Source organism: Cryptomeria japonica, chromosome 5, assembly GCF_030272615.1.
Source record: "Cryptomeria japonica chromosome 5, Sugi_1.0, whole genome shotgun sequence".
NCBI classification, from domain to species: Eukaryota; Viridiplantae; Streptophyta; class Pinopsida; order Cupressales; family Cupressaceae; genus Cryptomeria; species Cryptomeria japonica.
The window spans coordinates 508689297-508704672 of NC_081409.1; the positions used below are offsets into that span (position 1 = coordinate 508689297).

General features: G+C 34.8%; 1 protein-coding gene across 12 annotated transcripts in view; it reads left to right on the forward strand.

Annotated features, from left to right (window-relative positions):
- The window catches only part of LOC131064878 (digalactosyldiacylglycerol synthase 2, chloroplastic), a 95446-nt gene extending 87945 nt beyond the window's left edge, over positions 1 to 7501 (forward strand). For 9 of the 12 annotated variants that reach the window (XM_057999198.2, XM_057999195.2, XM_057999203.2 and 6 more), the window contains 2 exons: positions 4578 to 4927; positions 5026 to 6064. In XM_057999198.2, the coding sequence (XP_057855181.1) occupies positions 4578 to 4927; positions 5026 to 5563 (888 nt within the window). In that variant the 3' untranslated portion in view covers positions 5564 to 6064. Of the gene's footprint in view, positions 1 to 4577; positions 4928 to 5025; positions 6065 to 6900; positions 6984 to 7143 lie in introns of those variants that run through there. The other 3 variants (XR_009111328.2, XM_057999194.2, XM_057999199.2) reach the window with 3 other exon arrangements.
- Positions 7502 to 15376: the final 7875 nt, after the last annotated feature.

Consider the following 15376-nt stretch of genomic DNA (forward strand, 5'->3'; position numbering starts at 1 on the left):
ATGATCATGATTAATCATTGGCTTATTACTTGCTTAGAATTATAGTTTAATGGAGGTTTGGGGGCAACACCAAAACGAGGTTGAGGGTAGCACCCCCAGCAGGGGTCTGGGTAAGAGAGAGAGATGTAGAGATAGGTCTAGATCTTGGGGGGAAAGAGAAGAGAGTGAAATAGAGAGAGGTAGAGAAAGGGGTTAGACGAAGAGTGATAGGTAGAGAGATAGGCCTAGAGTTGAAGGGAGACAAAGAGAGTGAGATAGAGGGAGTGAAAGAATACTGATAGGAGGTTGCTGATTACTGAAATTTGACTTTTTGAAATTTTTAAATCATCGAAAACGTAGAATGTGCATTATAACTTCTAGAGATTTAAAACCACTCTCAAACATCCTACCAATATATATATGAAAGATAACTTAAAGTATAAGAAAGGAACATTCTTATACTTAAATGTTATATTTCATGTATATATCTGATGAAGAGAATGAGATTGGCTTGAAGACAAGGATGCTATTTTCACAAATCTTCCACCATTTTGCTTAGGGTTTGAATTTCTAAGTTGGGGCTATGGGAGATTCCTAGGCATCCCCGAGATGGCCAAGAGACTCCTAGGAGTCCCCAAGACATCCCAGAGACGTCTGGACGTCCCCGACGTCTCCAGATGTCTCGATGGCAGTGGTGGGATGGTGGGGGATGCCCTGTCCCCGTCCCCCCGTCTTGGAGACGTCCCCGTCTCGGAAATGCGGGGGTTTTGGGGGGAATGCGTCCCCATGGTTCACTACTAATAAACTATGGCATGTAAAATAGAACTGTTACATGCAATGAAGTGTGGATGTGTTACTCATTTTGGGTATTTTCAAGCATACCAAATCCATTGTGAAATTGTGAGCACAAAGTTATTTGCTGTTATCATTCACAAAATTTATGTGACTTGCCCAATGGACAATGGCAAAAAATGCAATGGATATAAGAATATCCCCTCATATAATGGGAGGTTTTGTTACTTTTAACTTGAAATTTCTCAAGAAATAATAAACAAACAAAAAAAACAAAGGAGAGAACGAAAGAGATATCAAGAATAGTTTAAGAGGACAAAAGCCCACCTAGACAACTCAAGAAGGGGAAAACATGAATTGAAAAGAAGTTTCTCTTTCTCATGAAAATGATGATGGGTGATTGATATACAAGATAGGAAAAGTTTAAAAACCTACAAAAGCTCAAGGTTCTCTCCATGTTTGAGCACATGCAGATGATGAAAAGCTTACCATTCAACACTAATCTTACAAAGAATATTGAGCACGAATAGACTGCATGCAGATAAAAATGGTACCTGGACATGATTAGTCCTCATTCACAAACAAAAAATTAGATTTAGAAAAGAGGTACATCACATCCATCGATGGAAGTAACTTTCATCATCTTAAAGCTTCATTTCATTTGCACAGGTTAAAATACCAACAAAACAAGTGCAACAAAGAAGTTGCATATACCATTTCAGGACAGAGAGAAGAATCCATTTGCATCATATTTCCTATCTTTTATTACATTGCATGGTTTGTTGCAAACTATCTTCCTCTTTTGACTCAAACATGAACATTAACTAGCTTCCAAAGACATAATTCACCTTTACCTTCACACACGTGTGATACTTAAGACCTAATATTTTTTTTGACAAAAAACTATTATATTTATATATGTTAAAAGTAGAAGATTAAATTTCAAAGCATTGAGACTGGAAATGGATGATACAAATGATGCTTAGCAAAAGAACATAGCAAGAAACAGCCTGATAAACTATTTCTGACAGTTAGTTAGAGCTATATTGTGACAATCTTTTAGTAAACATCATGATAACATAATAGTCCTATAGAAACAATATCAAAAGGATATAGACTAAAAGTGAGGCAAGTTGATTTTTCCCCAGTTAGACAGCTGATGTCATCCTGGGCTCCAATTGATGTGGCAATGACATTATCCTGCACTGCATTGTGGAGCAATACAACCCTCCTTATTTCAGGGCCAGCGTATAGCTCCATCACTCATGCCTCTTGTCTGAACCAACAAGGGATCTCCTTAAGGTACACCTTCATTGGCAGTGTAGAATTTGCTTGGATGGGGTTTTCTGGTGCTGAAGAAATGCTGGATTATTGTTGACCTAGCAGCAGTTTTGTTTTGAATCTTTTCAGCATTTAGAAACTTACCAATGGGCTCCATAGAATTCAGTAAGATCTAATAACAATGCCTAATGAAAGGCTTTCTTCCTTCTTGGAGAGGCAGTTGGAGATGGTCCTCTAATAATCTTTGAGAACATGCAGGTTTCCAGTCAGCAAATTGAAAGAGTGGCAAGTGTTGTGTTTTTGTGAGTATTGTGCTTTAATAGATTTCACTAAACTTCTCAGAGAATCATTGATATTGGCAAGGACTGTATTAATAGAGGAATTATGAAAATTGGGGTGTTTGTGGGGTTAGGCAGTAAGATCAACAACATTAGGATGAAAGGCAGATTTTTCCTTTGCATTTGGATGGGCTTCATGATTGTCAGATTTGTTAGAGGGCATAAGGTGAATTCCCAATTTGAGTAGTTAGGTGACAAATAGTGGCCTTAGGGTCAATATTTGGATGGGTGGTGAAGAATGAAGGGTGATGACTTTGTGGGAGAGGGGAGAGATGGGAACACAAGGTTTGGAGAAAAGTCCAGCAACAGAAGAAACTCCAATGGGTATGGCAATCAGATTGGATTGCTGCAGAGGAGTGAAAACTGAAGGAGGATTAACCATAGTTTTGAAGTGAGCATTTTTAATTTGATTAGCCCCACCCGGGATGCTTGAATCGGCCACCTTACATGCGATAAATTCAGTGCCTTGAGACTCTTCATCTATGATTATAGTAACTTCCCCTTGTTGTTCAGGCTGGTCGCCATGCTTATGTAGGGCAGTCATGCATTCAAATCTTTTCCTCAGTTTTGTAAAATTTCTTAGGGACTTGCAACTGAATTTCAGGCACTTGCAATTGCATTATTGAAGCCCAGCATTTAGAGTTTCCCAACCTATCTCAAGCTTCTCCTCAATTTCATGTTTGCTCAATTTGAACATTCTAGATCAATGTGTCTAATTTGAAGATCATATGATGTAACTGCAGTAAGGGCACTGTACATTTTTGAGCTATACAATAAAGGAATTTACAATATTGGCTTTGCCAAGGTAAGAGTGGAGAGTTGAAGTCGCATGAATTTTCCTTATTCCTTGGGGATGGATTCAAAAGATTTATATCTCATTGTGGATATGGGAACCCAAATTTGCATAATTATTATTGCTACAGAAGTTCAACAGTGTTCATCATGACAAAGAAGGAGATAAAAATAGTGAAAGAGAATGAGTAACCTTGCCATTCACATCCTGCAAAATCTGAAACAACAGATTTATAGAAGTGAAATTCTGTGTCATGCCCCCTACTCAAGCATAAGATTAATGAAGACCCTTAGCCTATTTCCTTAATTGTACCCATAGGTCAATGGGATGGTAAAAGTAAAAATAATTAAATAATTAAATTTAAGTTGTTGAAAAGTAACTTTACATTATATTTAAAAAAACCACATTTAATTATTTAAAAAGGTGTTTGTAAGTGTGGTTTAAAAGTGTAGTCAGGATCAAAGATCTCTATTACGTAAAGAACACAAAAAGTTTACTAAGTCACTGATATACTAAATGTGTTTTTATTCACATCAACATGACAGTAAGACCACTAGAGGCCTTTGATGACACATGACCGTGGACTAATGTGCCGTGTGAATTAGAATACATAGCCAGTGGGCCTTATCGATTGGGCAGTAGAGTTGATAACCAATACATGCATGGAAGTTTCATCATTATCCAAATTGGTTGCATGAACTGTGATTAGTCATGTATGTTACATATACAGACTTGAAATGTGGCCCCATGGAAACAACTTGAAAATGGTTAGGAGTGAGAGGCTGTTGATTAATGTAGATGAGTACTCATTTGTTGGTGTATGCCTTTGCTGAAAAAAGTAGGTCTAGAAGTTAATATGGCCTCCTAGAGCTTTGAGAGGGTACAATTGTTGGCATTTGCCCCATTTGCCACCAAGGGAGATAATAGAAAGAGAGATATTTCTCCATGTACGAATGGACTATGGAGCTTTCGTATTTTTAACTTAAATCTTGTTTGATAGCTTCTGAATCAGCTTGTTTTTGGACACTGCCTTGCCAGTGTGTAATGCACTTGAATATCTATATGCAGTGTGCATGTGATCTTGAAGTGTTTATAGATTATTCTAAAATATTGGAGTTTTATTTGTATATCCATCATATATTTCTTTGTAGTATCATTTGTTATTTATATTTTGGCATTACCACAAACCTGATATTTTAAATTTTTTGACAAACACTTCCCTGGCCCCTATCTTGGTAACGATGATGATAACTGAATTTGGTTATTAAATATGGAATGCTCACATATTTACACCAGAAGAATTAGTTTTATTTGGGTAGAAAAGAATAGCTTACTTGAAATTTGATCATACTCCTGAAGATACATCATCATTGCAATCATTATAATGTTTGCAGGTCATACGACTATCAGGGGCTACTCAAGAACTCCCAAATTCCATAGTCTGCAATGTACATGGTGTCAACCCCAAATTTCTTGAGATTGGCCAGAGAAAGGCTATTGAGAAACAACATGGAATTAAAGTCTTTCCTAAGGGAGCATATTACATTGGGAAGATGGTTTGGAGTAAAGGCTATAGAGAACTTTTGGATCTCTTAGCTATACACAAGAAAAAACTGGAGGGATTACAAGTTGATGTCTTTGGAAATGGAGAAGATTCAAAGGAAGTCCAAGAAGAAGCTCACAAACTAGGGTTGGCTATAAATTTTAATCCAGGAATTGATCATGCAGATGAATCACTTCACGGGTGTGGTTATGTAGATTCATTTCATCTCATAGTCTCATTAAATTCTTGTTAAATGCTGTCTTTTGCTAATTTATGCCTTTCCATTCTTGGTCTTACAGGTACAAGGTGTTTATCAATCCTAGCACTACTGATGTAGTTTGCACAACTACAGCTGAAGCTCTAGCCATGGGAAAAATAGTTGTCTGTGCAGACCACCCATCTAATGAGTTCTTTAAGTCATTTCCAAATTGTCTTACTTACAAAGATTCACAAGAATTTGTTGAAAAGGTAAAGCAGGCTCTGTCCAGTGAACCTTTGCCACTGACGAGTGATCAACAACATGTTTTATCATGGGAAGCTGCAACAGATCGATTCATAAGCTGTTCCAAGTTGGATGTTTCCCAAGACAGGAATGGTGAATCCTTACCTTTGGTCTCATCTAGACGGAAAAGAACAATGCCATTGTCAATGTCAATGGCTAAAGTGAAGCGGTGTGTTGATGATGGATTTGCATTTACACATTATATTGTTTCTGGCATTGAACCTGCCAGGATTGCATCTGGTGCGATCCCTGGTACAATACACCCAGATGAAGAACAGTGCAAGGACCTGGGTATAGCTTTACCTAATGTACCACGACCTTTGTATAGGTGTTGATATGCTGTATTTCTAGGATTTTTGTGTTTCTTATTCTGTCATAATCAATCTAGAAGTGTCTTTACTGTGATTGAACATTTCTAGTTGTGATCCTTTTTATAACATTGAAGCTAAATGGTATGTAAATGTGCAGAGATTGCACAATTATGACTAGTGTACAGGCTGTAAGTTACCTTAGCACTTTCCATAACCTGCAATTGCATGGATAATAATATCTATCATTTGAGGGATTTTCTAGGTATTTCTTAGGGGCATTCCCATCTCTTTACAGATTTCCTGTCAAGGAAATCGATTATACTTGGAGAATCACATATCCCGTCACCATCCCTCTAGTCTATTACGATCTTATGTAATTGTACTTTTAAATTGCATCCTCTTGCTTCCTTTAGATGTTGGTCCTCATTTTGCGTCTTTGCTATTGTAAATAACAATGTTTTCAAGTCCTTTGACCTGCCTTGGTCATTTGTGGACATATATAATGTTTTTCTTTCTGGTCTTCCTTCAAAAGTTCCTCCTCATGTGTATGGTGTCCCAACAAGTGACAGCTTTTATAGATATCCCTAAAACTATACGAAGATAAAGTCTAGACCTTTTTGACCTAACAATATGATTATCCTCAGTTGTTTCTGACTCGATCAAAATGAAAAGGAAGAAAACTAATTTCTCTAATTGTTTATTCAATCTTCAATGTGCCAGGCCTTTATAGATCTGTAATTGAATACTAAAGAAATTGAAAGCAAGACAAAAGACTTTTCCTTGAATGTGACCAAATAATACCAAAATTCTGGTTTGAAATTTGCTTGTAATGCAATGCCTGATCACTATGAATTTATGAGCGGTTGTAAATTTGGTAAAGATTAAAACACCAGCTTTTGTGGCAAGCAATAATGTTATGCCTACTGCTAATGATATTTCCTTAAAATGCTTCTCGTGTAAGGTAATCCTAGTGTTTAGATAAATTAGGATGTTAGGTACCAGTTAATGATATCAAGAAATTTAACTGTTGGAATTGTGTTGCACTTCAGGATGATTTATATAAAAGGGTATTTTGTAGATCTTTTATGATTTAACTTAAATAACCTATATCTACTTAATTAAGAGGTTTCTCAGTAACTTGCTATTTAAAGTTGAAATTTAAAATTTGTTATGACTAAAGTTGCTGGAAATATGAGATGCATGTTAAGTATTACTTAAGTCAAGCAGTTGGCATCTTTTATGCAGGATTGCATTGTCTAAACTTTTAATTGATAAAACTTAATTTTTTTTTAACAGAAGTGGCATAGTATACTAAGTAATTATTAATAATGTTACCTAACACATGAGTATCATAATTGTAGGACATTGAACTCTTATCTGATGAGCTGAGACTAACTTGCTTAAAAACATTTGTATGTGCAGTAAAGGCTGCACCTCGTACCAAGTATGATCTCTTGTAGAAATTGGTCTATAGGATTTTACTTTTAAAATTGTTAAAGATAGCTGACAATATTTATTTGATATTTGAGTATCATAATCATAGGACACTGAACTCTTATCTGATGAACTGAGACTAACATGCTTAAACACACTTGTATATGCAGTACAGGCTGCACCTCATACCAAGTATGAGCACTTGTAGAAACAGGTCTATGGGGTTGTACTTTTAAAATTAGTACAGGCAGCCGGCAATCAAAGCAGTTTCACTGAATCAAGCATTGAGGAATGGAAGGTTGACTACGAAAATTGTATCCAATAAACAGGAGAGAGAATAAAACAAATGGATTTAAATTCTGCATGTGTTAGATTTGTCTTTCAATGAAGAACAAAAGATTGAGTTGACTGTTATATGGTTGTACATGTATTAATTGCTTTGATTTGTTGATTAGTTTTGGTGATGGTTGTAAGTATATAAACAACATACATTGTAAGGCGAATGCACGATTGTCCTTTTAGTGTTCATATTGCAACTGTTTTATTAGAGAAGCATGGATTGACTGTTAATCCTTTTTCTGATGAATGAATGGCATATGTTGTAAGGTTAATGTGCAATTGACCTTTGTGTTCAGTTTGCATCAGTTTTGTGAGAAAAACATGGTTTGACTGTTAATCCTTTTTCTGATGGTTGGAAATATATAAACAGCATATATTGTAAGCTGATTGTGCAATTGTCCTTTTAGTGTGCAGTTTGCATCAATTTTGTGAGACTAGCATGGTTTGACTGGTAATCCTTTTTCTGATGAATAAGAAAGATGAAGCGTTTTGTTGATCTGATCACAGAATTCAGGAACATTCAGTCTATCAATACAGCAACTTTAAGTTTTTTCCTTTGTGTCAAACTTCTCACCAGGGAACACAGTCTTCACAAACAAGTTGCAAATATGTCTAGTAGCATGAGTACTGTAAACTCCATTTGTGTATTTTATGTTTCCTGAATATTCAAGGTGTTCACAGTTTCTTAACTTCTTTATATTTTTCCAAAGCTGAATGTCAGCAATTTTAATTTCCATGTAGAGAAGTATGAAACACTTGATCTAGAACATGGAAAGTATCATTTTATGTGGATATTGTAATTTCCACTCTGCAACCACTTGATATCCTCATTTACAAGATTGAGTACATCCTTCCATTAATGCTTGTACATGTGTTTTGTGCAGTGTGTTGCTTTCAGTTCTACAAGATTTATGAATATATGTAATGGTAGTCAATCCAAGAAGCAATATAGTGCTCGACTTGGTGCCCCATAAATATATGATAATGCACAACTGCTCTTATGAAACAACCCCATACCAATTTTTTTTATTTTTCAATATAGAAAATGCAAATACAAGTTCATGCACTTTTTGATCAACAGGTTCCTAATGTGTCATGTGGTGTTTGGACAACACACTCCGTCGAGATGAATGCACTGCTGAAATGTAAAGATGAGAAGATGACCAAAGTATGAAGGCAACAAATCGATCCAAATCGACACCTCTTTGGTGGACAAACATGTAGAGAATGCAAAACCATTGGAAGATTACAACAAAATCTGATCAAGCCAAATTGACTAATTAGATTTATAGATTTGATCAATGCCAAAACAGGTTTGGAATACAAAGGGGTCTAGTAGTGAACTGATCAAGACCTTCAATGATAAGTGCATTAAATGGCGGTATATCTTTCGGTTTTACTCTCTTGAACATGAAATGCACAACTCTCTAGCAGTACTACCATCCAAAGTTACAATAATATGAACATAGAATGAACTAAGTACAACTAAAAATGATGTTGATAAGAGAAACTAGTTGCACACATGTATAATACTATAATGTTATTCAAAATAATGAACTTAGTATTGCATATACATGGGTCCACGGAATCATAGGTTGATGTAATTTCATTCATGTGGATTCAATAAATCTAGGAGTATTTTAAAATAGAGCTGATGAACGATATAGAACACTGATTGTAGACCTTCAAACTCATTAAGTATTACTTATAACTAACATATCAGATTGTTTGGATTTGAAAAATTCTTTCAATCCACCATACTTAATACCTCAACCGCTGTATAACCATCATTTAATTGTATGATAACAACACTGTTGTATGACTGAAAATGCAGAAAAAAATCTCTCGAAAATGACTGATTATTGCTGAAACAAACAATATAGCATAAGGAAATACATACTTCTCAAAGCTGCAAAAAACACCACTGAATTCACGCTAAAATTAAAACAGTATACATCAATAAACTTACACACCAAAATTTCTGAAAGCACATAAAAGTCTCTATTATTAAAACAAACTGGAAAAGATTCAACCTTCAGAATAATGGTGATTTCTAGATTAAATCACTCAAACCAACTAATTTTTTTTTTTTTTTTCCTTTGAAATTGGACTCACCAAAGAGTTTTCATCCTTGGACAAATAGTTTGAACTCATGTTCTTTCACCAAAGAAAATGAAATGAATAATTAGTAACCCTTCTCTCAAAATCCGACCTCCTTTTAATAAAATTTTTAGATTTATTTTTAAGGAAAAATGGTTTTTGCTTTTTTGTTACTTTTTCAACTTTTTTTTTGTTGTTTTTTGAGAAAAATATTTTTCCTATATAAAATAATATAAAGTGTCTTTATGACCACTTTTGAGCATTTTGAGCTTGGTAGCACTTTATTTGCATGCTTAAAACACCATTTTTTAATAATTGAATATAAGTTGTCATTTAATTTTACTTTTTAGACAATTTAATATTTAACTTTTAAATTAACAAAACAATCTAGTAGTAAATATATATTCAATTATTCCTAATTGTGATGTCTTCTCTTCTATCCGCTCTTCCCACCTAGTGGGATTTGAACAATGTGTTTGTTGTGCCCTCCTCCTTTGTAGCGTTAGTTGGCTTTGTCCCCCTTGCGCCCCAATTTGCTGTGGGGTTCGAAGCTCTGTGTTGCCCTCTGCCTGTGGATGTTGGTGCTATGGCTGCTTTGCCCAGTGGCGTTGTTGCTGTTGATGATGGTGGCCCTATTAGGGTTAATGCGGGTGCTAAGGTCCCTCCTAGACCACCTTCTATTGTTGGTGGGCAAAGTTTTGCTCGCACGGCCAAATTTGCTACTCATCCTACCAAGGGGAAATACCGTCCTCTACCTTGTGCCAAGACCTCCCTTGTGGTGGTTTGTGGCCAAGCTATGGTAGAAAATGTTGGTTTCTACGAACGTTATGGGTTGGTGTGCAAATTTGCTGGGTTTTGGCCTTCTCTCGCTGAACTCCATCGTTGGGTGAGTGATTCTGGGAAGCCTTTGGTTGCTGCTAGCATTGAGCTCTACCCTTGTGCTAAAGGTTTTTCCATTGCTTCCTTTGCTTCTTCTGATGATTGTGATTTGGTGTTGGGCAAGTTGTGGGCTTGGGGAGTTAACTCTCTCAGTTAAACCCAGGACAACTTCTTTTAACCCTCTTACTGAACCACACAATGTGCATCCAGTATGGGTTCGCTTGCCCAATCTTCCCCTTCATTTCTGGGAGCATTCTTGTTAAAGGTCATTGGTAACTCTATTGGTCGATTCTTGAAGGTTAATGATGCCATGTCCTCCACGGATCATTCTACCTTTGCTCGCATCTTAATCGACATTGACATCTCTATGCCTCTCCTTGGGGATGTGGTGTTTATGGTTGGGGATAGGCCATGGACTCAATCATTGGATTATGAGGGCCTACCCTTTCATTGTCAAAGATTCTTCTCAACGGGTCATTTAGCTTCAGATTATTCTCTTTCACAACATAAAGGTGTTGCTACTTGGTGGAAAGATGCTACTGCTAATCATTTGATGGTCAAGGCTTTTGATTCTGTTGATTCTAACGACTCTTCACTAGTGGAAGATGACTCCTCTCAGGATGAGACTGTGCCTCTTATTGTTGAGGCCCCCTTGAGGCTTCTACCCCTGTTGCTCTTGTTTTGCAATGACGATCTGCTCCTGATGCTATTTTGCAGCAACAATTTGCTCCAGTTGCGGACAAAAACCCTGTGGAGAACTCCTCTCTCTATCCCTCCTATGATGTTTCTAATGATAATATTGCCTAGACTGTTGTTTGTTGCACGCGGAAAGGTAAGTCTTCCTCATCTCCCTCCCCACCCCCCCCAATCTCCTCTATGTCAATTTTTGGGTGTTTCTTCCCACTCTTTAGTTGGGTTGTTGCTGGTTTGGCAAGCCTTTAACAATGGTCTTTTGACTTGTCGTAAAAGGCCTATATGACTTGTGTTTTTTATGGGTCAACACCCTTGTTTTGTTGCCTTTCTTTTTTGCTGCCTATGGCCTGTTGTATATAGGGCCAACACCCTTGTTTTGCTACTTATATTAATCAAAAACTTTTAGTTGTTTAATTATTTTCATACAACCATCAAATTTTGAAAAATATTAAGATAGCCCAAAATATGAATTTTGAAGTGTGGAGTGCTCCTATAATTTTGGATTCACACGTAGAAAGTATTGTTGTGCACATCTTGACTCTAGAAACTTGTTAATGTTAGAATTTCCTTTTGAAAAAGTTGGCACTCACTCTTCAAGAAAGTTGAAATTTCCAAGAATTTTGGAATGGATGAGGAAAGAGGACATCACAAGTCCCCTCTCTCTCCAAAATTGGTTGTCATCAAGCAATGATGTCTCAACTCATCAATTCAAACTAATTGATTCATTTTGCAAACACTAGAGATTCAAAAATACCTCATTAACTTTTTCTCCAAATTGTATCTTGAATTTGCAAGCAAGTGCAAGCTTCGAAGCTCCAATTTCACTGTACTAATGTAATGAACCATTTTGTGATACTTATAGAGTATGGATCCTTCTCTTGTCAAATGACGTCTGTCTTGCCAAAAAAGTCTATGATGGCTACTATCTACAATATTCATATGCAGTCTTTGAAATTTGTCTCATATGAATTGAAAGAAAAAATATGTGCATATCTCACCATACCACAAGTGTAAGATTCATACCTTGAAAAAATGTGAGCAAACATTTAACAAAGGTTCGTTTTTTACTTGAAGACAAATGCCATGAAACTATCAAGTCTAATACTCATGCTTTATGGGTTAAACAATTTTCTTTCAACTGCATTGAAAATAATGACTCTTGATAGCTTAGAAAATTATTCGATCATCAAGAGTAATTAACAACATATACTTATCTAGGATCATCTAATAATTAATGTTGTTATCTCTTTCAAGTCCTTAAAAAGACACAAATCAAGTTAGTTGTGTGCAAGTTGAGAATAAAATAGGAGTCATGAATCATTTGGGTTTACCCCCAAATTGGAGTCATGTTTGATGAAGTATCCATTCTCTTCAATTGAAACTGTTTATCAATATTTTTCAATGATTAATAATATCAAAATGATCAATCTCATAGCTTTTCAAGTTTGAAAATAATGAATTATAGTTTTATTTTATCAAAGTAAACAACTTGAAAATGAAACAACTACTACAAAGTTGAAACCTTTTTTGCAAGAATAGGAAATGTGAGCATTGTATTGATTCAAAACACTCTTGTAAAAACTGAAAATTCTTTCCCAGCGGTCACTAATTGAAAAATGCTACATCCCTTGACTAAAAGTGTTTGCCAAACCACTTGTATGTATGCAAATGAAATTTTATGGTGGTTGTCTTGAATATTGACAACAACACTAAGTCAAAATTTTGACCTATAATCCCCCATGGTTCATTTCTCCCATCACCACTAACCTCCGACATACTTTCTTGGTGATCTCTTGCTTGTATACTCAATGGTGAAGTAGTTTCACTATGTTTATGTTGTGCTATTATGATACAAAAAGAATTTGTTAACCTTCTATCCATCCATAATGTCAAACCTATCTTTGGCAATATGTGCTATCAATTTCACATTGATTCATCTCATTACAAATGCCAATGTTAAGAGACAATTGAATCAAAATCAATATAAGATGAGAAATTTGTTGATGTCCTAACTAACAAACTACAACTCCTCAATAAAGGATAGCCCTTTGTTCTTGAAGATAGATGTCTCAATGAAAAATTTGGATTCCTCATTCTTATGTTAAGACAACTTTGAGCAAATGCATATAAGTTCCCTTTGCTACAAGTACTTTTTTCCTTTTTCCCAATCTCATGGTACTTTTTAGTGACAAAAGCCTTACCTTAAACCTTTGCTAGTATTAATTTTTTCACACCACAAGCTGTAATGAAGATGATCAAATTGCTCACAATCAATTGTTCTAAGAACTTCAATTGAGAACCACTTTTAGTATATGATGTAACACTTATCTCATGTTTGAAATCTTCACTTGGATCCCATATCAATATTAAGATTTTATAATTCCCAATCCTTGATCCTTCTTATGATGATGGCTTTTGCTACACCATTCTATTATTATCACAAGTTGTGGTAATAGAATCAAGATATCTCAACATCCATCTCAAAAAATGGATTGTTATAAGATAACTCTACATTCATTTCAAAAAGTGGATTATCAAAAGATCAAAAGTTATTTTCATTTTCTTGTTTAAACCAATCTTCCTACTAATCCAACTCTGTACTTACAACTTCTAAATTTTTGAAAAATGTTTCGAGTCAAAATCTTGTTGGATCTTATCATGCTCAACAATTACCTACATGATTTCCTTAATATTTTATTTATTCTCCTACTCTCTAAAGTAATTTAAAACATGTAGCTAATCTTCTACCTCCAATAGTGCCATTTGGATTCTTTTCAATGAGTTCTTGATTAATTTATTCTCAAAGATGAGCTCAACAAACATTACCTTATTTCCTTAGACATAGTTAAGGCCTCGCTTGCAAATTAGATAGTTACATCTTTGTCTTTAATCATATGTAGATATTTCAATTTCATTGTTTCCATTGCATTCTTAACAATAAGTAAATTTGCAGTAATAATAATATGCTTACTCCTAGCAACATTTACTCCATCTAATCACTCAATATTGTCTCTCTCTAAATCTTATGTTAACCTTTCAAGGAGCCTTTTTGTGCTATCCAACTCTTTTAGGACTTGTAGTTCATTTTCTCTAATTACCATTAACCATTTCTTCCAATCACAAGTATAGATTCATGCTATTATACCAAGCTTCTATTAGAATCAATGCAAAAATCAGCTCTCTTTTAAAACATACCTCTCTATAGAGTCATTCTAAAAGTCACACTATTTTTTTTTTTTTTGTGGCTCCCACTCATTTCTTGAATGAAATTCTCAAAGTTGATCTAACCATTATTAGTTGCTGGTTTAAAATTTTCAACAAGCTTAATCCCATCATTAGAAAATCATAAATCATTTGTCTTATATACATATATTTTAACAAAGTCATTCTAGAGATCCACCATACATAATTCTTGAGTTAAAACATTTTCTTCTTCATAGGAGTGTTCTAATCGTTCTTTCTCAAATTTAAGCTCTTTAAAAAATTAAAAATAAAATAAAATTGATGCTATATTCTCTTCTTCATCATGCTCCACTATGACAATTTCTTCCTTGTTCTCATCACCATTTGGAATAGGCATTCAGTAGAAGTTGATTTTTATTTTCATTTTTTAGCTTGTTGCTTAGGAGTATCTATCACCTTCTTTACTAGATTATTATTGCATTTCACCTCTTCTTTGCTCTAACATTTGTGACTTGGATTCCAAGATTCTTTGCATAATTAATGTTTTTGTCTTTTAAGTTCATTTTAGCTATCATCTTTCTCCTTTCTTGCAACAAAACTCTTAATATGTTGTTACATAGAGTAAATTATTCAGCTGTTATTTCAAGTGTCAACATTTTTAGCTAGAGCATATGTAATTGATGAAATTTTTCGCTCATCCTTTTTCACATTAGCCAATGAAACTGATAAGAGTGGTTGAGGAATATCATCACTTTCGATCAAAATTGAAGACATAATTGTCTGCATTGAGATTAAATTTTTTTTCTCATGATTCATACTAACAATAGAAAATAAATGTTGAAACATTTTAAGGAGAAGATCATATTTTGAATCAAACATAAATTGTTTGTAGCAACAATTTTTAGAATTATTATCCTCTAGCAAAAAGAATTCGGATATCTTCAAAACTTCGAAAACTTCCCACAATCAACTAAAATATTTCTCTCATCATATTGTTGTCTTATGAAAAAATTGGAGCTATTAATCTCCTAATTTCATTAAAGCAAATAGTAACTGCAAGTTTCACATCTTTATTAAGGTGTCACATAAGTTAGAATTTAACCAAAGAAATAATTGATGTTCATCTTCCATCCCAAAATTTCATTTAATTGTTTTACCATGGAAAAGAAAACTTCCACTTCCTCTAAACTACTAAGTAGAGCATCTTTT